Here is a 26,261-nt window from a genome sequence, read left to right as displayed (position 1 = left end):
GTCAGGGATGCATGGCATTTTCTTTACGACTTCTCTCAGATGCCCTGGGCTTTTTGGCCTAATTATCCTAAATAGTCTTGTATGTCTGGAACAATTAATCTTCACTTTACTTGCTGGGCAATTCATTTAATAATTTATCTAAATAGCTTAGTAAAGTTCTCAAGGGCATATACTCAATATTTATCATATCATCTCAAAGTACTGGAGAAATCTTTAATCTTATAAAGTTATGCATTGACTCTGGGGTGTGCTTTGTATAAGAAGTCCCAGTTCATGGAAGAAACAAGAGAACAGCTGCCTCATAGACTATTCTTTGGGCAACTATCATTTTATGTGTATCTGCGCTACAAAGGCAGCCAGTGATTTTAATTGAGATAGAAACTAAATGAATTAGTTTTAAGGCTGACAAATTTGGTACTTACTTTTCGTAATGGCAAAGCTAATAATTTAACCTGTACGGCTACTTAAGATGACTAAGTGACCAACCTCTATCTGCAAAGAAATGAGAACTCAAGGCCAGTGTAAAGTGTTAGAAATGGAGGAGTCAGATGTAGTAAGTTATTCTGAGCAGATCTTCCTTATGACTTGATTTAAAATTTTGATTACATTAACTGAATCTTCTTGTTATGTTGTCTCACAATGTTTTTTTTTTAATTTTTATTTTCCCTAAAGTAATTTACCTTTAGTATTTTGGTTGGATTTAGAATTAAATCCTCAGTCAAGTGTGGACATTTCTTAATTATGACCAAAGACTTTAGGGCTAAAAAGTGTTGAATATGAATTGATACTGCATTCACTCATTATTATTCATTTTCTATCCATGCAGTGTTTGTTTAAATTTTCTTTACTAGTTTTACTTCCTTGCATTGCTTGAGAGACTCAGTGACAATTATGTTATTTTTAAAAATCTCTCTTAAAAATGATATAAATCCCTAATGAGAATCATCCTGAAGCACAGTAAAGATAATTATCCTTATGAGAAGCAGCTCAAAGTACTGGCATTGGATTTGTAATTTGAGTAGGCTTTCGATTTGAAGTTTGTATTTGAAAAAAAATTTTTGGCTTACAGTGATTTATGTGATGGTTGTGTCTCTCCTAATCAGCTCTCAAATCCACCCTAACACTTTAATTTCAGATGACTGCTGATCTCTTTTGAGGTGTTCCAACCAAGGCCTCCAAAGTGAATTTGTGTATTCCACATGGACTGTATTTTATATACTCTTATTCCTGATCACCAAATATTGTGCAAACTACTTTGTGTAACTCAGTAACAGATAATTTTCATTAAGTTAGTCAGCCAGAAAAATGATAATATATACAAGTTTTACATGTCTAGAAAGAGGTTCAGTCAATATCATTAACTAATAAATATTTTAATAAGATATGTGGCCTAATGATCTTTTAGTATAGTGAAAATGTCAGTATATTCTTTATCTTCTGTGCCAAATAGTATTGCCTGTTATGTTATATATCATCCAATATTTTAATATATATTTATGTAATTCATACATGAATGTTACAGATATTCTTAAAAATTCTTTAATCAGCTTCATTGGATATTGTGTTGACATATTTAATACCATTTAATTATGCAGCCTGAAATGAGATCACCATTTTTTCTAGATCTAAAAAATAAAACAAAAAGAGAACATATGCAGTTATTTTTATAAAAAGACAATCACAGAATGAATAAAAAATTGTTTCAGAATAAAAAATTCATATCAATTAAATAGGCAATCTAATGAAAATGGGCAAAATACCTGAATAGGCATTTCTCAAGAGAGGTAATTCAAATAATGTACAAATATAATGTACAAATATATGAAATAATGTACATATGAAATATATGTACAAATATATGAAAGATGATCAGTTTCACTGGCCACCAGGAAAGTGCAGATTAAAACCACCCCCCAGAAGAATGGATACAATAAAAAAGATCAAAGATACCAAGTGCTGGTAAAGATGAAGAGTGACCAAACTCTCATCCATTACTGGTGGCAGTATATGTTTATACAATCACTTTGGAAGTCTGATTTGTAGTATCTACTAAAGCTGAACATCTCCAGAAGTTGTTGTTTTTTAAAAATATAATATTTGAAATGCTTATGATTAAAAACAAACAACCCTTTATAAAACAGCAGTATGTATTATTATGGTATAGTAAAAGAAACTCTGAATAAGAAAACAGGGGACCCAAGTTCTAATTACTCTTTTTCCTCTTCCATCTGGTTGAACTGGGCAAGTCTGAGTCTCAGTTTCTGCTCTCTAGGATTAATACTTCACCTGCCTGAGGGCAGAGGGGTAAACTGATTGCTTTGGTCCTTTCTAACTCTTAGATCTAAGACCCACCATCTGTTGGTACCAGAAAGCTCTTAAAGTGCTGATGATCTAACTTATTCATGCCCTTTACTCTGCTTACATGTTCAATTATAAATATGGCCCCAAATACACAATAAAAAGTTTCAATGTATATAGCAGAGTACAGTCTTAATTCTGTAGCTCATAAGGGTACCTCACCTTATCCTTACTCCCAAATTGATCTCCTGGTTTTCTTGGGGTTTGTTGCTCTGCAGCAAGAATGCATTTCAGGAAATGTTCCATATTGGTGAAGAGGAGAAGGTCTTTGTTTTTCTTAATATACTGTAGAGAATGTAGAGGACAGTGTTAATACCTTTACTCCTTTTTCTTTTAAGTACTTTTGGATCTTAGCCAGAATGTGGACCTGAGTGAGAGTACCCTATGTGATTATGCTTTTAAAATAAAACAAGACTTTTTTATAGATGGTAGTTGGCAGAGGACTGACATTCCAGCTTCACAACTATCTGTCTTGGCAAGTTGTTTTTATACTTCTAAGCCTCAGTACATTAGAAATAAAAGTAGTGTATATCTTCCAAGGGCACAGGGAAGATTAAATGAGATGGTGCATGTAAGCCTCTTCACAGAATCTCTGGCATGTGACAAGTATGTAATACATGTTTGCTATTATCTGCCTTGTAGTTAGATCTGGTCGATTGGAATGTTTGAATATTTAGCATCAAGATCCACATAAATCTATTTATTCACTAACATAGTAAATATATCAAAACTCTACTATGAGCCTGGTACATAGGCTATATCAGGAAACAAAAAAAACATCTCTGCTCTTATGGAGCTTACATTCTAGCAGGGGAAGAAAAGTAACGAGCAACAAGCATAAGTAAGTAAATTATGTAGTATGTTAGGAAGTAATACAGAAAAAAGAAAAGTAGAGCAGAGTAAGGAAAAGCTGATGAACACGGGATAGATGGGGTTTCAAATTAAGATAGGCTAATCAGTCAGTGGAGGCCTTGTTGAGGTGAACAAAGACGTGAAGGAGATAAGAGGGCCAGGCATGCTCAAACTCCTGAGGCCAGGCTTTCTCAGCTTCAGCACTATCGACATTTTGGGATGGATGGTTTTTTCTTGTTGTTGTTGTGGGGGCTATACCCTTCATTGTGGCAGCAACCCAGGCCTTTCCCCACTAGTTGACAATAGCAGTGCCCTCTCCTGAGTCAGGATGATCAAAATGTCTCCAGACATTACCCAATGTCCTGTGGGGGAAACATTACTCCTAGTTAAGGACCACTGCCTTAAAGGAAAGTGTTGCAGGCAAAGGGAACCCCTAAGAGGGGAGTGCATGTACCTGGTGTGTCTGAAGAACAGCAAGGAGGAAATTGTCGTAGTTGAGTGAATGAGTGGAAGAGTAGTCAGTGAGGGGGTGGGAGACAAAGGGACTGGGCTTTTTTGGCTTTATTCTAAGTGAAATGGAGAACCACAGCAGGATTTTGAGCAGATCTTATTTTCATTTTAAATGAATCATTCTGACTACTGTGTTGAGAATAGGCTGAAGAGGCAAGTCTGGACTCAGGGAGACCAAGTAGTATTATAGTAACCCAGGCAGAAGATGATGGTGGCTTATACCAGGCTGGTAACAGTGTAGATGATGAGAAGTGTTCAGATTCTGCATATATTCTGAATGTAGAGCAACAGGGCTTCCTGGTGGATTGGTTGTGGGGCGTATACCGGAGAGAGAGAGAGAGACAGAGAGAGAGACTGAGGTTTCAAGGAAGACATTGGCCTGAAATACCAGAACAGTTTGTGTTCACTGGGGCGAGTGAGGTTTTGAGTGGGGCAGGTTTAGAAATAAGATAAGTTTGGGAAATGTTGAGGTTGAGATATTTATTAGACATCCACGTGCAGATGGCTAGTAAGCATTTGGATACATGAATTGAGTTAGAGGGTTGGACTGGAGCTGGAAATAAAAATTGTAGAGTCATTGACCTTTGCATGGGGTTTCAAGCTGAAGGCTGGATGAGATCCCCAAGGAGAGTGAATATAGACAGGGAGGAGAGGGAATAGGACATAATCCTGGCCTTTCAAAATTAAGAGGCCAGAGTGCAGAGGAGGGATCAGTAAAGGAGACTGAGAAGGAACAGCCAGAGAGGTAGGAGGAAAACCAGAGGAGAAAGTGGTCAGATGTGTCAGATGCTGTTGTTAGATGAGGACTGAGAACTGACCATTCTCTGTGATTTGTGGCCGTTATGGTGTAACAGAATTCTGCAATCTGGATGACCAACATCACCATCAACATCAACAATGACAAAATAAATCTCTGACTCAGTAACTAATGGAGATTTGGTTACAGACAAATGTATGTGAAACATTTGCTTAGGAGTTGGAGATCTAGAATCTAGCCTCAGATCTACCACTACAAACAGCTTCATGGTTTTGGGCAAATAGCTTAATCTTTCCTTTAGTCACAAAATGTGACCAAAAATATATGTATTACCTATTTTTCAGGATTTCTGGTTGGATTAAATGAGACAATATATATAGAAGTGCCTTGAAATTTATAAATTTTTATATAAATAATGAGTAAAGATATGCTATTGTTTATAATGCAAGAATGAATTCACCTTTAAAGAAGGATAGTGTTTTTAAGGTCATAGATTTAAATTTTGATATTTTATTTATTTATTATTATTTTAAAATTTTTATTATTATTCTATTATAGTTGTCCCAATTTTTCCCCCTTTGCCCTCCTCTGCCCATCCCACCCCAACTCCCACAGCATGAAAACATGGAACGGAGTGACCATAGGGGAGGGGTGAGGGAGATGGGAAGAAGGGGAAGGGAGTAGACAAAGAATGTGATATTCTGTTTTTAATAGTTAAAAAGCGGAGATGATGTTTTCATAAAAGTACTTTAAATAACAATATTAAGAATATCATTGTGTAGCTTGCATAGAAAACAGCACACTGTCAATTTGGGTAAGTAGAGGTTAACAGGATATACTTGGGCATTTGAATTTAGTCTCTGAGTCTCAGTGAGTTTTAGAGATAGAATTCTGCTCACTAATAATATGTTAGTGGGGCATGAAGTTAACTAACTGGAGCCACATTTGTAATCAATCCCTATATATGATTCAAAGAGCCAGGTATCCATTGTCTTCCCTGCAGAATACAGGATTTATAAAGTATTGTCAGATGTGGCTTGAGAAGCAGGCTCAGTGTCAAGGCAGTATACCACCTAGGGAGGCCAGAAATATTTGAAAAGGTCATTCACTGAGGCATTTAGTCTGTGATGAAGTCAGTTTTGATCAAGACTATGTATGAGCCCTGGCTGGTGTGGCTCAGTGGATTGAGTGCTGGCTTGTGAACCAAAGACTATGTGCTATACAAGTTAAAGTTAGTTACCTCTTCTGATGACTCTGGCTCCAAGTGAGACTCATGCTTCCTTTCTATGAGCTTAGAAAGCAGATCTCTTTCTCTCTCAGAGATGGGCTGCTCTCCCAGCAGAATAGCACTTATGCTTTGGTCCAGCTTGCTGTCCCGGGAAACTGCTGACATATGCAGTGTGATAGAGAACGCTTCCCTGAAATAGGCCTTCAGCCCCTGGACAAGGAAAAGGGGAGGACGGCAGTTCAGTACTGCTTCTAGGCATTGCTATTAAAGCTTTAACGTAATAGTTGAAAGAAAAATAGGGCTTGAAAGTTTTTATCTTTACTAGTCCTCACCATGGGTTACTATTGTCACTTGGAATCATGGGGAGGGTTATGTGTTGACAATGAAATAGCCATGGAAGCTGTTCTCATGGGAAGACCATGTCTCTCCAGAATTTGTACAGAGTGGTGCATGCCTTTTGCCATATGCTGCCACAGGAAATATGGTCAGGAAAATCTTTCTGGCCTGGTAGTAGGAACCGAAGGCTACAATAGGACTTCAGTAGGTTTGAAATGTTGCAAAGCGTATGGCATTTATTAGCCAGGGAAATGGGGTCTGAGTCACAGAGAGGGAGGAGCTAAAAGCCCTGTGCATGTTATGAATACCTTGTAAAATGACCTCAGAAAGGCAGGATTGGAGTCCTGGTGGAAGTCCTCGGCAGTGATGTGGGCCAGGCAGTGAATCAACAGCAGAATGAAGCTTCCCACAGATGACAAACACTCTCTCCCAACAAATAGCGTGTTTTCAACATTCTGAGTGGAGAAAATACCCAAACACAGAGATATCAACCTCAGAGAGCATTTTCACTGCCTCTAAGTTTTTCTAGTTTTATATAGTCTGAAATAACTTGAAATCATAGAGTCAGAGACTTCTGAGCTTAATGGCAATTTACTGAAGTGAGGATTCAGAAGACAAAGGAACAATTATTGTTTTAGTTCAACACTCTGAACAAATCATTTTATCCACTGACTCCCAACTTTTCTATTATTTAATCCCATCTTACAGAAAAATACAAAAAAAAAAAAAAAAAAAACTATAGGAAATTCAAAGCAAAATTACTCAAGTATCTCTGTGTGTGCTTTTTTTTTTTTTTTTTTTAAATCAATGTCCTCTAGTCATTGTTTCCTTATGAAATAGTTTTCAAACCTCAGTGTGAATAAGAATCACATGGGAGTGATTCTATTCTTGGGGCCCATCCAAGAATTTCTGGTTCTGTGGGCTTTAAGTGCGGCCTCAGCATTTCCACTTTTACTAAGCTCCCCAAGTGGTTCATGCAGGAAGCCCAAGGTCCTCAGCTGGAGATCATTGTCTTACAGGGCCCTTAGGCCCTTTTTGTCTTTGGTGCCCTTATTACAGCCAGGTTCTCAGGTCTACTGACTTGCCTAATGGATTTGAAATAACTCCCTCCTTCATTTTCTTAAGAGGCAGTAGGCTGGCATGGAAAAGCTTTACGTGATTTGGAATCAGACAGTCTGAGATCTGTCCCTGGTCAGCTGTGGGTGGCAGCAGACTAGTGGTTCAAAAACTAGTTTGGGTCAAATATACCTGGCCTTAAGTTTCAACTCTTGCTGACACGGTGGACAAGCTCTGGGACTCAGTTTCCTAATTCATAAAATGTAGACAACAAGAGTACCCACCCCTTAGGGGTGAACTGCTGTAAATTGTAAACAAGGTAATGCATGTAGGCACACAGCCAAGTGCATGGCACACAACACTTAGTGAATCCCATCAGTATGTTGGGATTAGTCTTGCCTACTTCACAGATGGCTTCATGAAATAGTGCCTGGGGAATACCATATATGAATAACTGTTGATCTTACTAAATCCCCTAACAACCGACTAGTCAAGTATAAACCATTTCCTAGTCCTCTAACATTGATTAGCAGTTCCTCCTCTCACAATCCTTGTTTGCCAAAGTACTGTCATCAGAGTTTAGGGTCTATATACACTGGCTTAGGCACTGCCAATCTACATATTTGAGGAACTACCAGGACAGGAACAATTTAGTTCCCTTATGTGGAAAGATGCTATCGTGCATGATTTTCTCAAGCGGGAACCATGACTCTTATGGGAAACATGTGTCTGGAACCACAGGCTTTGATGATGATAGAGATTCATTAATAGACACAAAGCCATTAGGATTCACTGGGCATAAGTCAGGTCTTATTCAATTCAGTGATTAGAGCAAGTGCTTACATGGTAACATTTATTATGCCTTAGCTAAATGACTTATTACTAAGTGGGAGTATAATATGTCAAAACGGGAGAGAGGAAATGTTTTATAACTTCTTTGCTTCTGTCTATCTTTATATATACCATAGAATTCTAAAACCCCACATCTGGGACTCAATTTGCATCACCTGATAGAAGAAGGAACCTTGGAAGGCATTGTCTGAGGCTTCCATGGCAGGAAGACAAGAAGCAATCTGCAGGGTGATTTCTGGAGCCTGAAAAGAATAAAGAACAGAAGAAACAAAATAAAACCCATCCTTTTGCTAAGAAATTCTCATGCAGCTCAGCTACATAGCACCAACAAATTAATGGGCAGTAAATGCACTGAGCATCAATTTAATTTGTAAGAGGATAAATCAATTCAGTATACACTATAGGAAAGTGCAAAGAGTATTTAACTATGTGTCAGGTATTTATGCTAACTATAAGAACGAGTTGACTACGTTCACTACCAGAGGTAGGCTAGAGTAGCATCAGGGCTCTCATGGCATGATGCTTGGATTCTAACCTGGCTCTAACCTTTTGGTTGTGTGATCTTGGGTAGGTTTACTCAACCATTCTGTATCTTTCCCCCTCAATTTTAAAATGAGAAAATAAAATAGTATCAATATCTACGTCATGGAGTTTTTTTGTGAAGATTAAAGGAGTTAATTCATGAATATTTTTAGAACATTTTCTGGCATGTACAGAGTGTTTATTCAATTACTAACGTCATTTGAGGGATTAGACTTCAGATTGGTAAAATGACCCCTTAAAGGAGAGACTGGCAAGTTCCCTGCTCTAGGTGCACAATCCTAAGGAATATCTACCACCTCAAACCCTCCTTCCTGGTCACCCTGACTTTCTTGGCTCCAAGGATGACTGCTCCACAGAGAGGCCAGAAACCACACTTACATGAAGCTGAGGGATGAGGAGATGCAGGATGGAGAGGCCATACTGGTAAACCACAAACTCCCTGGCAGAAAGGTCTGTGGGTTGCACAGTTATCAGCTCTTCCTGCGGTATTATCTGAGGTTTTGGGAGATCCTGCAAAGGGCTTTTTGGGGCTACAGAGATCAGGAGAAACCAGTAATGACTCCACTGACTTCTATAGAGTAATGATATATTAACAACAATGACAACAACGCAATTCAGCTTGGGAAAAGGTCTATGTCCATGCATGCATCCATCCATCCAACCATCCATCCACATATTCATCATCCTGTGCTATATGTGCACTGTACTTCTGGCTCTCCTGCCCTTTTTCGTGGGAAAGCGATTGAGTCTTGTTCAATAGGAACAGAGGAGCCAGAACAACAGAATGAAGGTCCCCAAAAGATGGCAACAAGTTCTCTCTATTTCACAGGGTTGTTTGGGGACATTAAATATATTGTATTTAGAACAGTACTCAGTAAATGTTAGCTGTATTAGCAGTCTTCTCCACAGAATTGTCTAATGGGCCTTGGCTCTTTAAACATTTTCTGTTGTCATTTTGTTCTAAAGAGGACAATGACAAAAAGGCTTGGATAGCATGGTGTAGGAAAGACTGATGAATGATGAGTCAGGAGATCTGAGTTTTGGTCTAGGTTCTGCAAGAACCTGCGGAAGCCACTTAACTTCTTTCAGCATCTGTTCTCTAATCTACTTTTAAAAAGAATAACAATCTTACACTATCTTACAAGGCTTCTGAGAATAAACAAGACAGTGTATTTAAAATGGTTTTCAACATAATAAAGTCAATGTAATTGTAAGACAAAGCAGGTTGGAGTAGTGGTGGGAGCTCTCAAGGGAGGGGCTACCTCTATGCCCATCCTCTTCTTAGTTTCCCCCAAAGGTAGTCAGAATTAGTACTAAGATTGGTCATGTCCTGGGGTCAGCAAACTTTTTCTGTGAAGGGTCAGAGAGTAAATATGTTAGGCTGTGCCAGCCAAGATGCAAAATCGGGGCTTAATTTTATTGTTCCCTCTCATCATGTGACCTCATTCTCCTACAAAACCTCCCCCTGCTTCTCTGATATACAAGAATATGGGGTCTGCATCTCTTTTTTGGCACTGCCTTTATAGTGTTGGACAATTTTTCCTACGGGGAAGCAGGTTGAGAGCACAGGCTCTGGTGTAAGACTCCCTGGGATTGAATTCCAGCTCAACTCCTCATTTGCAACATAATTTTGACTACTTACTTGACTTATTCAGAAGTTTCATTTTCCTTATCTATAAAATGAGTGATGGTACCCAATTCATTTGGTTTTTGTAAATGTGCTAACATATCCAAAGATTTAGAATAGCACATGGCATATTGTACAGCACGCCATAGAACTGTTATTTTTTTATTTTTTACCTTTTTTTGCAATTATTTACAAGTATAAAACCATTTTTAGCTTGTGGTTCATACAAAAATAGATAGCAGTCTAGAATTGGCCTGTGGGTCATAGTTTTCTGACCTCTGGTCAAGTTAAAGGATGTTCATGGAGCTGTGTTTACTAGTGGCCTGCATCATGGTCAACTGAAAGGAATGTACTCATTTTTCATTACTTCTCTTTAACTTGGGAGATGGGTGAGTTGAAACTTGACTCTTCAGGGCAGGCCAGCCACATTCTATTTTGACTCACAATTCCAAAGGGTGCTATTGGTGATATGACCTGGGGTCCCTTTTGGGAGGCAAGGTCTTCTTTCTCTGTCTCCTCTTTCTCCCTGTGTCTCACTTTTATTTTTACATTAATTTCTTGTGACATGTGGGTAACCAGAATGGGGTAAAATCCCAAAATTTAGATTTAGTGTTTAGTGGGGCTATAAAAGGTCTTTAGGAACTCCCTCTGGGAAATTGGCCAAGTCATTATTACAGTGGACTTTCATTTCCATTTATTATTCCTTATATGGAAAAATCCCTTGGGAATATCGGGTGGGGGTGGGGAGAAAGGGATGATCGGCAAGGTAAGATTCTGGCCGTCCTAGTCCCTGGGGGTTACACCACTGACTACCTTCAGTGTGCCATGGTACCTCCAAACAAGCTACCAGGAAAAGGCAGTTACCTAGTTTGTGATGCACTTGTTCTTGCAGTTCAGCTCCCTCCTTGTAGGCTTGGGATCGGATGTCTAGTTTCTTGAGGGTAGAAAAGAGGGGTAAGGTCCGCATGATGTCAACCTGATCTGCATCTGAACAGAGGGAAGAAAATAATTGTTGAAATAAAGGCATAGAACTGTGGCCAAAGTCTTCAAGAGCCAGATGTAGCATCAGACACGACAGTCTCTAAAATGGCCCCCATGATCACCACTCCCCTTGAGTGTGGATTGGATCTAGTAATTGCTTCTAGTGAATAGAATAAGGCAAAAGTGATAGGATCAGTATACAAGATTGTGGCTTCCTTTTTTTTTTTCTTTCTTTTTCCCTTTCTCATTTGCTTGCTCTTAAGGAAGGCAATTGCCATGTTGTGAACTGCCTTATGAAGTCTATATGGCAAGGAATTGATGTCTCTGGCCAATAGCCAGTGAGGACTTGAAGTCTGTCAACAGTCACAAGAGTGAACTTGAACTGCCCAGTTAAACCTTGAGATAACTGCAGTCCTGGCCCGACACCTTAATGTACAGCCTGTGTGAGGCCCAGAGCCAGGGGCTCCCACTAAACTGCACCCAGATTCTTGACTCATAGAAACAGTGACGTAATAAATATTTGATGTTTTAAGCCACAGAATTTTGGATTAGCCTGTAATGAAGAATGTATAACTAATACATTGGGCTTTTCTATGTTCTTCCTAAAGAACTACCATGGCCACACTCCTGTGGTGCCTGAAGCCCTAATTGTAGTATTAGAACTTATCAAAACATAACCAAGATTGGCAGCAGAAGGGCATGTGTGGCCAGTGAGCAGACTTACCTCTTCCTGGCCTCTGATCCTCCAATCCGAGGCCTTGGCCTTGAGCTCCCACTATCACTGCAGTGAGACTCTTCAGGAAAGGGATCAACAGTGGGCAGGCAGCCACCTGGTCCCTCATAGAAGTGGTGACTGTTCCATAAAATGTGTTTCCAGGGTAATTCTCCAAACACACAGGGGTTCCTGAGGCAACAATCTAGGATGAAATAGAATGAAGTTCCATGCTTGGTTCATACCTGTCTCACATGGCTTCTTTGAGAGCTTCCTCTGAAGCCCCCGTCAAAGATGGATATGCAGATCTCCTTGGCCATTTCCAGAGGTCAGTACCTGGGTGTGCAAGAGCTGGAGGTGGCTCAGCTCTCGTTGGTACTGCAACTGACCAAGGGCTCTATACAGGAAGCTCTGTCTCTCTCTCATCACTGCCTGAAACTCATCAGAGAGATGCTGAACCACCTAAAACTCAGAAACATAATGCCCAAATTAAAGTGGAGCTTCTTTCTCTTTCCTTCTACTCTCTTCCAAGCCCAGCCACTGCTCCGTGGGCCCACCTGTCCCTGAGTATTAGCCACAAAGAGCCACATCTGATGGCAGGGGAAGTTGCGCTCTTTTCACATGGGTCCTCTTGTTAGCCTCTGAGCCTCACCTTCCTGGGACGGTTCCAGACCTGTGGGCCCTGCTGCAGCCACATCTCCTTCTCCTGGCCTCGTAGCTGGCCAGCTGCTTGTCTGAGCTTTTCTGTTGCCTGTCCTAAACTCTGCAGGACTTCCCACATGCCCATCACCACCTGTGCCTCCTGTTCCCACTCCTCTCTGTCTGCTGCAAGGACAGAAAAAAAAGGGCTGCATTGTAGTGACCACCTCTAGAGGTAGGGAGGAGAAGAAAAAACAGTAATTTGTTGGAGCCAGGGGAGCCTGCCACTCAGAGCCAGGGCCTGGCTGGGAGCCAGGGGGGTGAGCACATCCCTAGGGCAGAAGACTCTTCACTGGGCAGCTGTGGATGGTAGCACTACCCCAGAAGGTTTCTGCTTTGGGGATCTGGGCCCAGAAGACACTTTTGCACCTTGGGAGAGCCGGCGCCGTTCTGGGCCGTTGTGCGCGCTCAAGGCTCTGGCTCTCCTCTGAGTCTCCTGCAGGCAGCGGGACTCCAAGACCACGCAGGTGTCCTCGATGGCCCTCAGCTACACAGAACAGAAAGCATAAAGGACTGAGCCATGGGAGGGAAGGCAGGAACTCCAGGCTGGATGGGTCATCTCATGCTGGCCCCTCCTCCCCTCCTCCATCTGGCTGAGATACTCAGGTGTGACTGAATCTAAGACCTGGAGCTTGGGAACCTTGGGACTTGTCTGTTCTGAGAGGGGTTCCATTCCTGTGGTCAGGGGCAGACAAAGGCTCCACATTTCCAAGGGAAAGGTATGCAGTCTGCGCTGACAGGTGGGTGGAGACCGTGATGTGGTACTTCTGGGCCTCACCTGCTGTCTGGCATCTTTGCCTGGAGTGGAGAGGAGCTCCTGGCCTAGGTCGACCAGGTGTTCTGCTAACCGCATCTCTTCCTTCTCCTGCTGGTGCCAGTACTGCTCCCGGGCTCTCAGCTCCCTGTCCAGGGTGTCCAGCTACCACAGCCAGTTTGTTTAGTGCTCATAAGCTATTCAATACATGGGTCTTCCCCACTCCCGGGTACCCATGACTAAGCTTGGTGAGGCAGTTGACTTGTTTGTAATTGGAAAAATAATAATGATGCACCTTCTTCAAGTTCCCAGGCCCTCCCTCCCTCCTCCTAACACCTGGAATCCCCCAAATCACGTGTCTCACTGGCTTCTTCCCACCTTTTTCTTGAAAGGCCAGGGGAAATGGGCACATGGCAGTGGGAAATTGTTCTCGCCTCCTCATATGGCCCCTTCATATTCATCTGTGAAACTGAGATGGGGCTAGAATTTAAATTTCTGGGCTTCTAATGAAATGTTTTACAACATACCCATTTTTGTTTCTGAAGCTGCAATCAGACTGAGATGTATGGGAGGACCTTAAATCATTTTCAATTCCTGGAGATGTTCCAAGGGCTGAATTACTACAACAACCTCCTGACAGGGCTTCCTGCTCTAGTCTGGCTCTGCTCCCATCCATCCTCTGCACTGCTGCCAGAGGGAACTTTCTAGAATGCTGATTAGTGATACACTTAAATGAATGCAGAAATGTCTGAGAGGAGGTGTGCCAATAGAGACTGCATTTTTTGGAAGAGAAGGGAGGAGAGGTGAGTGGTGTCTGGCTTTGGAGCATGATGTGGGGTGTTGATGGCAGATGGAGTGAGGAATGGGGTGGAAGGAGCTTTGAATTCTTCATTTACATACTTAAAAATGTAGTAGGATTATGAGTAACTTTCGTTTTGTGTTGTTCCATATTTTCCAAGTTTAAAGGTCTTAAAAACATTCACATCTGATTCTATCCAAGGTCTACTTAGAACCCTTCAATAGTTCCCCGTGGCTTTCACCATAAAAGTCCTATCTCTTGGCCTCAGCCAAGCCCACAAGGTTGTTTCTGATTTATTTCCTGCCTTCCTCACTGGCCTCACCTGCTATTCCCCCCGTCCGCACCCCCCCCCCCCCGCCACCTTCCTCATTCTCTCAGAATATCTGTGGTCTCATTCATGCCACCTTGGCTCTTGCTAGTCCCTGAGGTCTTTCTCTGATGCCTTCCTCAAGTTTTAGCCTAAGTGTTGCCTCTTTAGGGGACCTTCCTTGAACCGTCCTCCCTGTGGCCCTTTTAGATGGCAAGGCCCTCATCTGCACTCCCTTAACATCACTGGACCACAGAAAGAGTCTATGGCCAGTAAGTTCCCTGAGGGTAGGAGCCCTGTCTACCTGTCTGTACATCTTAGCGCCTATCACAGTGCTAGAACACAGAAGGTTCTCCATGTGCAGTTGCTAAGTGAACTGAACAAACTTCTCCTACATACCAGGCCAGGGTCTCTCACTCCCCGAGGCAGGGCCTCCAGCACTTGGACAATGGGCACCACCACTCCGGCAGAGGGATCCATGTGAGCTCCAATGACAGGACCAATATTCCCAGTCAGAGGGTCTATGGCTTGAGCCCCAATCGAGATTGGGACAATACCTGTGGGATGCCAAGCCCACCACTGGCTTGAATATTCAGCGATGGGGAAAGGAAGAGCGGCAGTTATGGGAAGGGAAAAAACGTGGCTGGAAGGGAGTTAATAAGGCCTCAGAGTGCCCTTTACCCTTTGAGGGGCTCTGAGCTGGATTGAAGTGCTTTCTGGTGGCCACAGACCCTGAGGGTAGGGGTCAGTGGTGAGCTTCAGAAGTGTTGGTCTTTAAAAGGACCTAGTTTTCTTAGTGAGGGATTAATGACCTTGGGTTCCTAGGGTTCTGGAATCTCTGAATACCTTTAGTTTGGGATTCAGTAGCCCTAGAAGAAGCATCAGAACGGCCTCATTCCTTGGCTCATGAGGGAATGAATAGACTGAGTGTACCCCTCCTGAGATTCACTGGGTTTTCTCTCCTGGGGATAAATCCCATTCCCAGGGCTTTCAGAGGCCCCAAGCATCCTCCTACCTTTGCCATCAGCATCTTCTATCACACCTGCCAGGGGTGTAGCATTGGTAGCATTTCTATCACATTCCATGCCCAGGAGGGGCACCATGAGCCCTGAGCCCTCAGGGTCTGGGATCTCCATCCCATACAGGACTGGGACCCACAGCTCTGTCCCAGGATAGCACATCATTCCTAAGACAAGGGGCAGGGGCACAGGGAGGAGAAGTTGAGGGTCAAGTACAACATGGAAGGTCTGTCCAAGTTCAAAGAGCTCCCTGACCAGGGAGCCTTCCCACAAAGATTGTGCTTGTTTCCTTTGGGGTCCAGCTTAGCAATCTAAATTTGGAAGGGAAGAACTGAATGGCGCCAGGATTTGGGGGAAGTGGAGAACAATTTCTAGGCCACACTGAAAAGGTGAAAAAAGAGGACAAACACTCGTGAACACCTGCCATGTGCTAGAAACTGAGCGAAGAACTCCATGTAAATTATACTTTCTTTGGTCCTACAACTCAACCACTAAAGTAGGTACTATTTTAATCTTCATTTTAAAGATAGTAAAACAGAGGCCAAATTAGGTTTAGTAACTTGCCCAAGGTCAAAGAGTTCATAGATAGTGGAGCAGTTCTTAAAACTCAAGTCAGTTCTGACCCAAAACCCTGGACAGAAGGAAACTTCTAGAAAGAGCCAGTGAAGTAAGCTCTGGGAAGATGCCACTCCCACTTCCTGTCCACAGCCTTCCAGTGTTAGTGTGTGGGAGAGCGAGAGGAGTTGGGTGGGTTCCTTTCCTGGGTTTGTTAATGGGAACTTGAAGGCTGTCGCAGGAAAAAATGGGAGAAGAGTTGAGGATTCAGGAGACTGACTTTAGGCCTGGCTATGGGACCATGGCAATTCATTGAGTCCCTAAAGTTCAGATTCCCCAATGTAAAATGGATATTTTAACACCTGTTATAGTTTGGGGAGCCTAGGAAATAAGAAAATATGCACTTTACAAACAAAGTGTAAGACCCAATGAAATTGGCAAGGGATCAAGTGACAGGGATACAGCCCAGCACTAGTGGGGTCAGGGCATGAAGAAACTGGATTCCTTCTCTCTTCCCTTGTGTGGGTTACAGGAGTGCAGGGCTGCAGTCTTGCCCCTGAGTTTACAGTCTGGGGGTCACAGAAGCACTAGTTCATTCTGGGCTTGGGATTTCAGGGTCTGACAACATTGAACCGAGGTCAACATGTACCTATTTTGCCGCCACTGGCCTCGATGCCATGAGCCGCCTCCAGCTGTCTCTCCAGTCTCCGAGCCTGCTGCAGGATGTGGTGTAGGCTCAAGGCCAGTGCCTGTCTCATGTCTTTGATGGCACTCTCCAGAAGCCCCTGTGCCCTCAACACTGGCCTCTGCTGGCACTGCCGGAGCACTGCAACCACTTGCCTCTGGGCGACCAGCACATTGGCGTCCAGCAAGGCCTGTGATCCTCCCACATGGGGCACTGTCTGGCCTTCCTGATGGGAAGCCCCCTGGAGCCGGACTGTCTTCCTGCTCAGCGGGTCCACAAAGTTGTCACCAGGCAGCATGAGGTTCCCCGAGGCATCTCGCAGCCCTCCGAGTGGCAGCACCTGACCTGAAAGTGGGAACCCAAGAGGTGGAGGCTGGAAGAGGATGCAACAGAGATGCAGGCAGAAGAGGCACGAGGGAGACCCAAGGTCTGAGGGCAGAGTGAGCAACAGGGGAGGGAGGGAGCTGAGGGACAGTATGTGGTGGTGGCAGGAGAGGAATGAAGTCCCCTCTCGTTTGAAAACATCCATTTACTTTTAGAGCAAAACCAGCTCAGTTCTCTTTTTCCTTCCTGGGACACTGGGCCTGAGATGAGGAAGGGACGAAAGGAGCAGGGAAGGAGAGGGAAGGTGGGGGTAAGAGGCAGGCAGAGGATGGTGGAGGGAAAGGCAGGGCTGTGGGTGGAGTTTGCAGCCTGGACCAGAATACCAGGGGCTGTGAGGGAGAGATTGGGAAGCCAGGCCAGGCAGTGAGAGGTGGGAGGACAGCACTGAGAATGGCCAGGAGACCTGTGTTTGGATCCAGCGCGACTCCCAGGATTGGTGAGATGCCTCCTGTGATTGGATCCTCCATGGGGCCCCCCAGCTCTAGAGGAGCCAAGGTCTTGGTGAGGGGATTGCAGTATGTGCCCCCAAGAGTGAGCCACTGCCTTGTCTGGGGGTGCAGAGTTACAGCCAGCACGGGCACCTCGATGCCAGAAACAGGGTCTGTCATGAGAGCTCCCAGCTGAGAGGTCCTTCTTGGCTGCAGGACAGGCAGGCGGGTGGCTGGAGGGACACCTGTGGCAGGACAGGTGGGATAGGGCACATAGGGGAGGATGGGAGCTTCTGATGTTCGGACGTCACCTGGACAAGAAGACAGGGATGTGTTGGTACCCTTGACGTGCCAGCCTTCCTCCCTTGCCCTGCAGAGCAGGGACGGAGAGTGGCCTTGTGCATCTGCTTTCTTTTTCATCTAGCCACTCCCTGCAGCATGGCGCTCTCTGCAGCAAGAATGTTAAAGCAAGGAAGGGGAGGAAAGGCGTTTGTTGCTCTGTTGATCACCAAGCCCATCTGTGCAAGGAGAGAGCCTTGCTTCCTGTGCTGTGCTCTTAAGGATTCATCCCAGAGGGCTCCAGTGAGCCCTGGGCTGGGTTGGGCTACTTAGCAGTCAGGGTCTCACCGGAACTGAAGTCAGTGGTGGGCACCAGGGCCGCTGCCTGCAGATCATATCCCAGATTCCCAGCCTCAGGCAGCACCCGCCCAGTGTCAGGGTGAATGAAGTAGCTAGAGGGTATAGGCCCTCTGTGGCCACTGGCTGGAAGCATTGAGCAGTTGGGCCCAGGGACCATCATCTTGGTGACTGGATTCACACTGATGTCATCAGTGCCCCCTTCAAGGCCTGCTGAAGCTGCAGGAAAACAAAGGCCTGCTCAGCAGCCTGTTCTGAAGCCAGTGAAGCAGGCCAGAGCCCCCCACAGCCCCCACAGCAAGGCTCCACATTCAAAACATGACACTGTGACATCATATTGCAGACTGACAGCAGCTGGAAAAGCCCTGGGAGATGGTGGTGACGTATGTGATTGGGGAACTCCCTGAACTCAGCGTGGCCACATGGTTCCCCAGGGGATCCTTTTCCCACTCTTTCTTTCCAGGCAAGTCCAGCATTTCCAGATGTGGCCTTTTGCATGCATCTGTCAAGCTTTTGCTCTCAGGAAGTGTTACCTTATATGTAAAGCTATCATTTGTGATGGTTGGGTTTGTTTCCTTCTCTGTTCCTCTCATTTCTGAGGCTCTCTCTTCTGTAACACAGACACTCGCCCAGAGCACTGCACAGGAAGCCCCTCCCAACCTTGGGGGTTCCCACTTTGTTTTGTTCTTCTCCTCCCTTCCTCCCCTGTACAATGTCTTGGACGTGGAACTTGAGTTTTTGCACGACCTATCACCCCGAATGCAGGGCCAGGTTTCCTGGGGCCCCTGGCTGAGGGTGAGCAGGGCTCACCTGGCCGCAGCAGCTCCGCTCCTGTGCCTGTGCCCAAGACACCCCAGGCTTTCATGCGGTGTCCCTCCTGTAGCAGAGCCCAGGACAGGTGGCCCAGCACAGTGTCCAGCTGAGGGATTTCCCTGCAGTTACATGGAGGGAAGGCTCATCAGGAGGAGGGGCAATTCCCGATAGGAAAAGTACAGTTTGCTGTGGTCAGTTCCGTGTGAAACCACACTCTTTCCTTCCCTGGTGCAGATCTCACTAAGCAGACTCAGATTCATCAGGTACACACCCTCCTGAGTTCTGTTCAGCCTGGGAGGACTTCATGGGCGAGGAGTCTGTCTGTGCCTTCAGCAGCCGCTGAGCCATCAGCAGTGCTGAGCAGAAAGAGGCCCACTGCTCCTTCCTGGCGCCGAGGTCTTGGCGAAGGAGCTTCAGTTGCTGACTAAGGCTCGCCGCATACTCCCCTGCCAGGTGCCGCCTTCGCAGAGCCGCCTCCTCCGCAGCCCTGGCCGCTGCTTCAGCAGCCTGGGGTCAGAGACAACCCCACAGGCTTACCTGCGGGGGCTACAGCCACCAGGGACAGCAGCCTTGGGGACTGGACACCCAGCTTCTGGTGGGAACTCCAGAGCATTCTGGGCAGGCATGGGAGCAGTGGCAAAGGGGGTGAGAAATCCCCAGGCGTGGGCGTGGGAGTGGGAGTGGGGCTAAAAAACCCTGGGTCTGGGAGCTGGAACCGCTGGGAGAGGTGCTCAGGGTAAAAGCCTGGGCCTCAGGGAGGGCCGGGGAAGGGTCACAGTTGGGCACAGGGACCCATTGGGACGGCGTGAACACAGCCCAACCTGTTGACGTTCCCTCTCGGGGCTCCCCAGAAGCTGGACAGTGGAGACTGGAGTGCCGCGCTCAGCACTCCACAGTTGCCGGAGAGAACGGACTTCGTCCACAAGTTTGAGGCGGAGGAGTTTGAGCTGTGAAAGCGGAAGGCGTAGCCGGTGAACTCTTGGAGCTGCCCAGCCACTTTCACTGCCTTGATCGCAGCGCCCCCTGCTGCCAGTCCGTGGAGGGACTCCAGGGGACAAAATGCAGGCGACACTTGGAAGGAGTGGCTGAAGACCAAGCTGAGGCAGGTCCTGGCAAGTTCCAGCTTACACATTCTGCCTGGGGAACCCCTGGCCCCGTTCCCATACTTGGACTTATAGTGTGTTCTTTTTGCTCCCAAGGTCTACCACCTACTCCCTGAACTGAATCCGCTCACTCAGTTTAGTTACCGAGGACCAGGAATGGGGATCCGAGAAGAGACTCCAGAGGTGGCCTTGGTCTGAGGCCCTAGGTCTCATAAGCTCCGTCTTCACACTTTTATCTGAAATCTATTCCCCTTATCATAGACTCTCCTTTTTTTCTGATCCATTTAGGCTCTTTGTCCTGTAATCAACTCTCCCAGAGACGAATGTTTCCAGTTCCACTTGTTTGTCGAGCTTCTCCACTTACCTCTTCCTTGGTCTGGCTGAGTTTGGTCGTCACTGACAGAGACTGCCTGAGCAGGATCTCATAGAAGGTCTCTGTGTCAAACCACTCCAGGTCCACCTGTTCCTCAGCCTGCCAGCTCCCACCTAGACAGGGATGGGAAGCAAGATTGTTCTCCTAAAATGCAAATATGAACGTCCCTACAGATCCTCTATGGTCTAGACACAGTCTTGCTACTAAAAATGTGGTCCTTGAATGAGCAGCTTTGGATTTGCTGAGGAACTTGTTAGAAATGCAAAATTCCAGGCCCCGTTCCAGCCCTACTGTAGCGGAAGATCCCTAGGTAATTCACAATCACTCTGAAGCTTGAGAGAAACAAATGAATTCCAAAGCGGATATCTGAGGACTGTACCTTGAGTAGCAAGGGTATAAGGTGAAACACCTCAGCGTGACACATAATACTTCTGCAATTAGTTCCTTCAGGTAGTATTGCTCATTTCTTAACTTGGTTACTTGGCATGTGGTTATATTACTTTTCTTTTGGAAAGTTTGTATTCAGATGTCTCTATCCCTCTCTACACTGTGCACTCCTAGAATCTGGCAGTGTTTGGCCCTCCATAAATATTTATTGAGCAAATGAATGATTGGAAAGGAATAGAACAATATGTAATCCAGGAAGATGAACAAAGGAAGCAGGAGCTGGCTTTGGATTTGGGGGCCCCTCTGGGATTCTAGCCCATCTGTCACTCACCGTGACCTCCCTCAACCCTAAGGGTATCAGAGTCTTGATGTGATTGGACTCTCCTCACTGATACCGTGCCGGTTCTTGGAGAAGTGTAGGCATCCAGGTTGTATTCTTGCTGATGCTTCCTGAAGGTGGGGTGGGGAGTAGCCTTTCGGGCCCAGCTCAGACTGTGACACTGAATCTACAGGGTACAAAATTAGGCAACGTGAAGAACAGGGAGGAGTGAGGGAGAAGCATCTTTGTTGAAGACTCTGAGTGGAGGAAGATCCCGCTCAGCCGTGGTTAGAGAGCACCTCATCTTCTCTTGTATGGACCATTCTAACAGTTGCGATATCTCTCTGTGGCTTTCTCCTCTCTGATTCATCTCGGTCTCCTACTTTACTGCTAGACTGAAAATAAAAGTCTTACCAGGGTTTCTGCCCTGCTCAAAATTCTTAATGGATCCCCAGTGCCTAGAGGATAAAGTCCAAAGTTCTTAGCAGGGCCCACAAGACCTTCCACGACTTGGTCTCTTCCCCCAGTTCCAACCCTTTCCTGTCCTTGCACCCTATGCTGCAGGCTCAAGGACCCTGTTTGGTTCCCTAAGCAGGTGAATGCGTGTCATGCTTCTGTGCCTTTGCTCATAATACTCCCTTCTTCCCACCCCTCCTCCCCAGTGCGTTACCCTCCCGCCTCCCACTCACCAATACCTTTGTTAGTCCAGGGACTGCATTCTTATATTCTCATATTTCAAGTTTTCTTCAGGGAAGATCTTTCCTTTTCTGGAAAGTCTGTCCTGACTTCCCAGGAAGAAGAGTCAACTCCCTCCTTTGTGCAACCAGGTCACTCTGGACACGTTTTCACCATAGCTCTTCAACACTTGCTGACATTTACTTGTTTCTTGGTCTATATTCTCCCTACTAAACTTTGCCCACTGGAGGGCTAAGGCTATACTTTCATCACTTTGGCATCTTAGCAACTATTCTAATGCCTACCGCAAAAGGGGACCAAAGATCCACTTACATGGGATTGGAGAGGTAGTCTGGTATAGTGGATAAGATGTCCCTTGTCCAGCTTTACTCACCAGCAGAAGCAGGCAGAACCCCAAGAGCAGGACAATCTCTCCTAGGACTCCTGGCCAGTCAGACCTCTTCAGGGGTCTGGGGATCCTGGCGATGCCAGTTTGGATGAGATACCTGGGAGTCGTGGAGGCAAAGGGCCCTTCTCCAAAGCACTGGCCCCCTGGTGGGAGGGTGCGGACATACTGTATGGAAAGAAGTCTGTTCATCCTTTGTCTCACTGTCTGCTAGAGACTGGCCATGGAACACAGTGAGAACCCAGGCTTGTCAGCACTAACTGAATAGTCCAGATTTTTGTGCAAATCTGAGGGGAGCCGAAGCTGGGTTTTACCTGGGTAAAAAATTTATGTCAGATAGCTATCTGTCTGGGGAGCTGTCTGCACATTCCTGGGCTAGGTCAGCACAACCTCTTAGAAGTTGTGCTAAAAGGCTGAGGTACTAAATTTTGGGCATGACCTCGGTCAATGGTGGCGTCATGAGCAGGTCTCATAGGTAAAAGCCCGTGTAGATGAGCTTGGGATTTGTGTCTTCAAGATGAAAGAGGATGGGACTGGGGAATGAGGTGGAGGACTGTGAGAGACAACAGAAGTTCTGAGGTCCTTAGATACACACTCTGTTTTTATCCTCACAATCTTCCCCACCTCATATGTCACAGGATGGGCTGCTATGGAGCCACCCCTTGGCATCTCCAGAATTATCTGTTAGGACTGAAAGTTGGGGGGCAACCAGGGCATTTCCCCCACCCCCCACAGAGATCTGTCTGGGATGGTTATGAGGCACTATGTTTTACAAAGAGAAGAGATAGTGGGAAACCATTGTAGACAAACCATCTTCCGATGCCAGTTGCTGCTCAGACGAAAGATATAGACCCCGGGCTGCCGAAACTGCTGAAGAAAGAGGAAGGGGCTTTGATCGTGGAGTGGGGCCTCCTCAGCCAGGGCCCGAAAGCGCCCCCAGTCAAACTCCGCCAGTGTGTTATAGAAGTGGCCTCTGGGGATAGAGAAAGGGGGGAGTGTGCGGTCTCCTGGAGGGGGCTGCAGGCACAGGAACATTTCCCCTCCAAGGCCTCGATGGTGGTGGGCTGTGTCCTCTGGACACTCACACGTCATACTCGGGGTAATGCTCACGGGTCACCAGGAAGGCCAGTGTAGCATTGATTTGGAGGCAGACTGTGGGATTTGGGATGCCTGGCTCAGGGGGTGACAGATTCCCAATGTGTGTGGAGTTGAGGCTCAGTGACCAAGGTTGGGTCAGATGTCCTTCCCTTGACTTTCCTGGGCAAGATTCAGAATGTGAGGAAGAGCAGCCACTCCTCAGATGAATTTGTGTTGAGACCTGGGAAGGGTGGAGGAGGGGGAGGAGAGGCAACAGGTGTCATGGGGGATGCCCACCTGCATCCCAGCCTGGGAGCCTGGGCTCTCTGAGGGCCAGACCGAGGGCGAGCAGCAGTTCACAGCCTGGTCTGGTCAGGCCCAGGAAGCCAGTCCCTAGAACACAACAGGGCTCTCCTGAACCTGCAGGGCCCTGGGAGAGAGTTTTTCTGGTTCGTGGATACAACTGACATGTGGAAGGCTTCAACTTTCTAAAATACGGAGGGGTCAGAATCTACATGTACTTCCTGGGGCGCCCTCCAGGGGGGAGGTGTTGCTGTCACACACACACCCGCCCCCCACCAGCTTCTGCTTGCAGGGTCAACACTTACACCGGGCACAGACAAGCCTTTTCTACGTGTGGTCTCAAGCCACAGCCTCCCTGGGGCCTCCCTCTGTCCAGCTCTCTTACCATCCATCCTGACCACATACAGAGGGACAGGCTTCTGCCTTTGGTCCAAGTGGCAGGGGTGGCCCCCTGCACGCGGTGAGGAGGGCTCATGCAGAAGGTAAAATTCCTAGAAATGAGGAGGTTCGAGGGGTGAGGAGGGCAACGCTTCCTGGAGCCCTGTCAGAGTATCCTTTTGGAGGGTGTGGGGTGGGGCGGGAATAGGTCTAAGAGCTCCGTGGGGCAGAGGCAACCTGCAGTCATGATGCTGGTTTATGTCTCCTGCTCATGTGGGGAGATTTTCATGACTGCTGCTGCCTCTTTAATGAATGACTTCTATATAAGGCGTTCTATAGGATGAAATTAAATTGACAACGTGGCTGTTTCTATGGTGCCAGATATTGTGCCAGTGAGGTGGGTCAGTGAGCCGGATCTGGACCCCGTGCCCAAGCATGCCACACATGTTCCCCTGAGGAGGCAGAGGCTGAAGGTGCTGGGTCTGCGCTCTCAGCAGTGGCCTAGCTCAGCATGACGCTGGACCTCCGGGCACACTGTACCTGGCTCTTGGTGTCTCCAGTGGTGGAAATCTTGGGGGTGCCCTCAGAGCAGTTGAGCTGTAGGACATGTCTCTGTCCCTCTGAGCACAGGGGGCCACACATTCCACTTGAGTGTTGTCCCCAGCACAGGCAGAGCCCCAGGCCTGGGTCATAGCCACGGGCATCTCCCGGTGTGACACACACCTGCACAGAGACTCTAGTTTCTTGGGGACACCTCCCTCAGGGAGGTTTCCTCAGTTCTCCCCAGCTTCAGAGTGTAGCGCACAGGTCTCCGTGTTTCCAGAGAGGGGTTAGTGGACTGAGCCCAGTGGCTAGCAGGTTGGGCATGCAAACAGTTGGCAGAGGGCCCAAAGGGCAAGGGGAGCAATATATGGGCAGCCTCCTACCTCGTGGGCACAGTGATCATTCCATTGATCCTTGGTCAAACATAGCCCCTCCTGGTTCCAGGTGGCTCCATCCTTGCAGCTCTTGTGTTCTCGCTGGACACAGCCCCTTGGCTTTCCAGCATCTTGGTGGCCCGGAAGGCAGGAGCACTGCCCGTCACTGGGCTGGGGGTTGGGGAGGGAGGAAATGCACTTCCAGGTTGGTTGCAGTGAACCACACACAACCCATTGCTGTGACCCTGCCTGAGATGGGCCAGAAGATAAGGGGAGGAAAGGGGAAGTGAGGAATCAGCAGAGCTGGGACAGCAGTCATACCAGAGGGAAAGGTGCCGGCACAGGCTGGTCAGGGTCCATTTCAGTCAAAAAGATTTGGGAATCACAGGAAAGGAGGAATTCATAGGCATATTTGTTGGCTTGTAAGAAAAGTTCAAGTTGGAAGGGGTTGGGCCAGCATGTGTTTTGGGAGTGATCGTAGAGGAGAACAGCAAAAGTCTGCCCTTTCCTCTGAGTAGTGTTGCCAGATTTAGCAAATAAAAATACAGGGTAGAAAGTTAAATTGAATTTGAGATAAATAATGAATAATTTCTTAGTATAAGTATGTCCCATTCAATATTTGAGACATACTATAAACTTATCCATAATTTATCTGAAATTCAAGTTTAACTGGGCACACCCTATTTTATATGGCAAGCCTATCCTCAAATCACTTGGAAACCTGAGCCAGTCCCAGTCAGGTTAAACCTGAGCTGAACTTGGCTAGAGAACAAAACAGCCTTGGAAATGCAGCCTGTCCTTGGGCCCCACTGCCAGAGAGGACATACCTGGAACACCTGGCCAGCCCCTTGGCAGATGCATGTATCCTTGCCCTCTTCTGGCTGGGTGGCCTCTGAGCCACAGGGAAAACAGGCGTCCTGGCCAGGCCAGGGGTTGAAGAATCCCCGAGGGCAGAGGTGGCAGAAGGAGGTGTTGTAGGGACTTCCTCTGGAGAAGAACGTTCCAGGGGGACAGGGAGCAGGTAGTGGGCCAGGACAGAGTCCACCTGTGAAGTGATAGTGCACAGTAATAGGACTAATGCTAAGTTCCCGGGAGCTGTGGGTCCCCAGGTCCTTTCCCCAGAGGCCCTAAGTGGATCTCCTCCCCGACAAGGGGTCTTCCGACCAGCCCGGGTGTCTCCTTTCTCCTCCACTTTACCCCCAACTCCTTTAGAGCAGATTCAGCCCCACCCCCTACCCTCTGGACATGCTGGTTGGTCCGGCCCCTTTTCGGTACAGGGTGTCTCATCTCCACAGTTCCGAGGGTTCTCCCTGTTCAAGCACGTGGAGCTCCGGAGGGCAAAGCAGAAGAGAGCTGCACAGGCCAGTGTCCTAAAGGGGAAAGTCTTCTCCTTCTGGGCAGAGGCAACAGTGGAAGGGAGAGAGGCAGACAT

General features: G+C 46.6%; 1 protein-coding gene and 1 long non-coding RNA gene across 2 annotated transcripts in view; one reads left to right on the top strand and one right to left on the bottom strand.

The window, feature by feature from the left end:
• The window catches only part of LOC150018899 (uncharacterized), a 17,844-nt gene extending 9,258 nt beyond the window's left edge, over nt 1-8,586 (top strand). Inside the window, exon 4 of the long non-coding RNA XR_016509023.1 lies at nt 8,066-8,586. This is a non-coding gene — a long non-coding RNA (uncharacterized LOC150018899). The remainder of the gene's footprint in view (nt 1-8,065) is intronic.
• Nucleotides 1,551-26,261, bottom strand: LOC150018898 (uncharacterized). Its single transcript, XM_090265906.1, has 31 exons — nt 26,066-26,261; nt 25,657-25,874; nt 24,839-25,000; nt 24,453-24,635; nt 23,920-24,025; nt 23,529-23,624; nt 23,240-23,411; nt 22,965-23,127; nt 22,143-22,322; nt 21,086-21,260; nt 20,359-20,480; nt 19,713-19,838; nt 19,163-19,398; nt 18,889-19,010; nt 18,070-18,297; nt 17,418-17,753; nt 16,595-16,975; nt 15,387-15,557; nt 14,771-14,928; nt 13,290-13,430; nt 12,881-12,998; nt 12,465-12,637; nt 12,149-12,274; nt 11,825-12,017; nt 10,984-11,106; nt 8,871-9,022; nt 8,105-8,191; nt 6,350-6,496; nt 5,718-5,915; nt 2,521-2,643; nt 1,551-1,625 (listed from the first exon to the last, which is right to left on the bottom strand). The coding sequence occupies exons 1-31, from the start codon at nt 26,259-26,261 to the stop codon at nt 1,620-1,622; spliced, it is 5,118 nt and encodes a 1,705-aa protein (XP_090122032.1). The 3' UTR covers nt 1,551-1,619.

The sequence above is a fragment of the Furipterus horrens genome, unplaced genomic scaffold (assembly GCF_987537825.1).
Source record: "Furipterus horrens unplaced genomic scaffold, mFurHor1.1.pri manual_scaffold_2, whole genome shotgun sequence".
NCBI classification, from domain to species: domain Eukaryota; kingdom Metazoa; phylum Chordata; class Mammalia; order Chiroptera; family Furipteridae; genus Furipterus; species Furipterus horrens.
The sequence above is the reverse complement of the archived record's forward strand: the minus strand, read 5'-3'. Positions and strand labels throughout refer to the sequence as shown.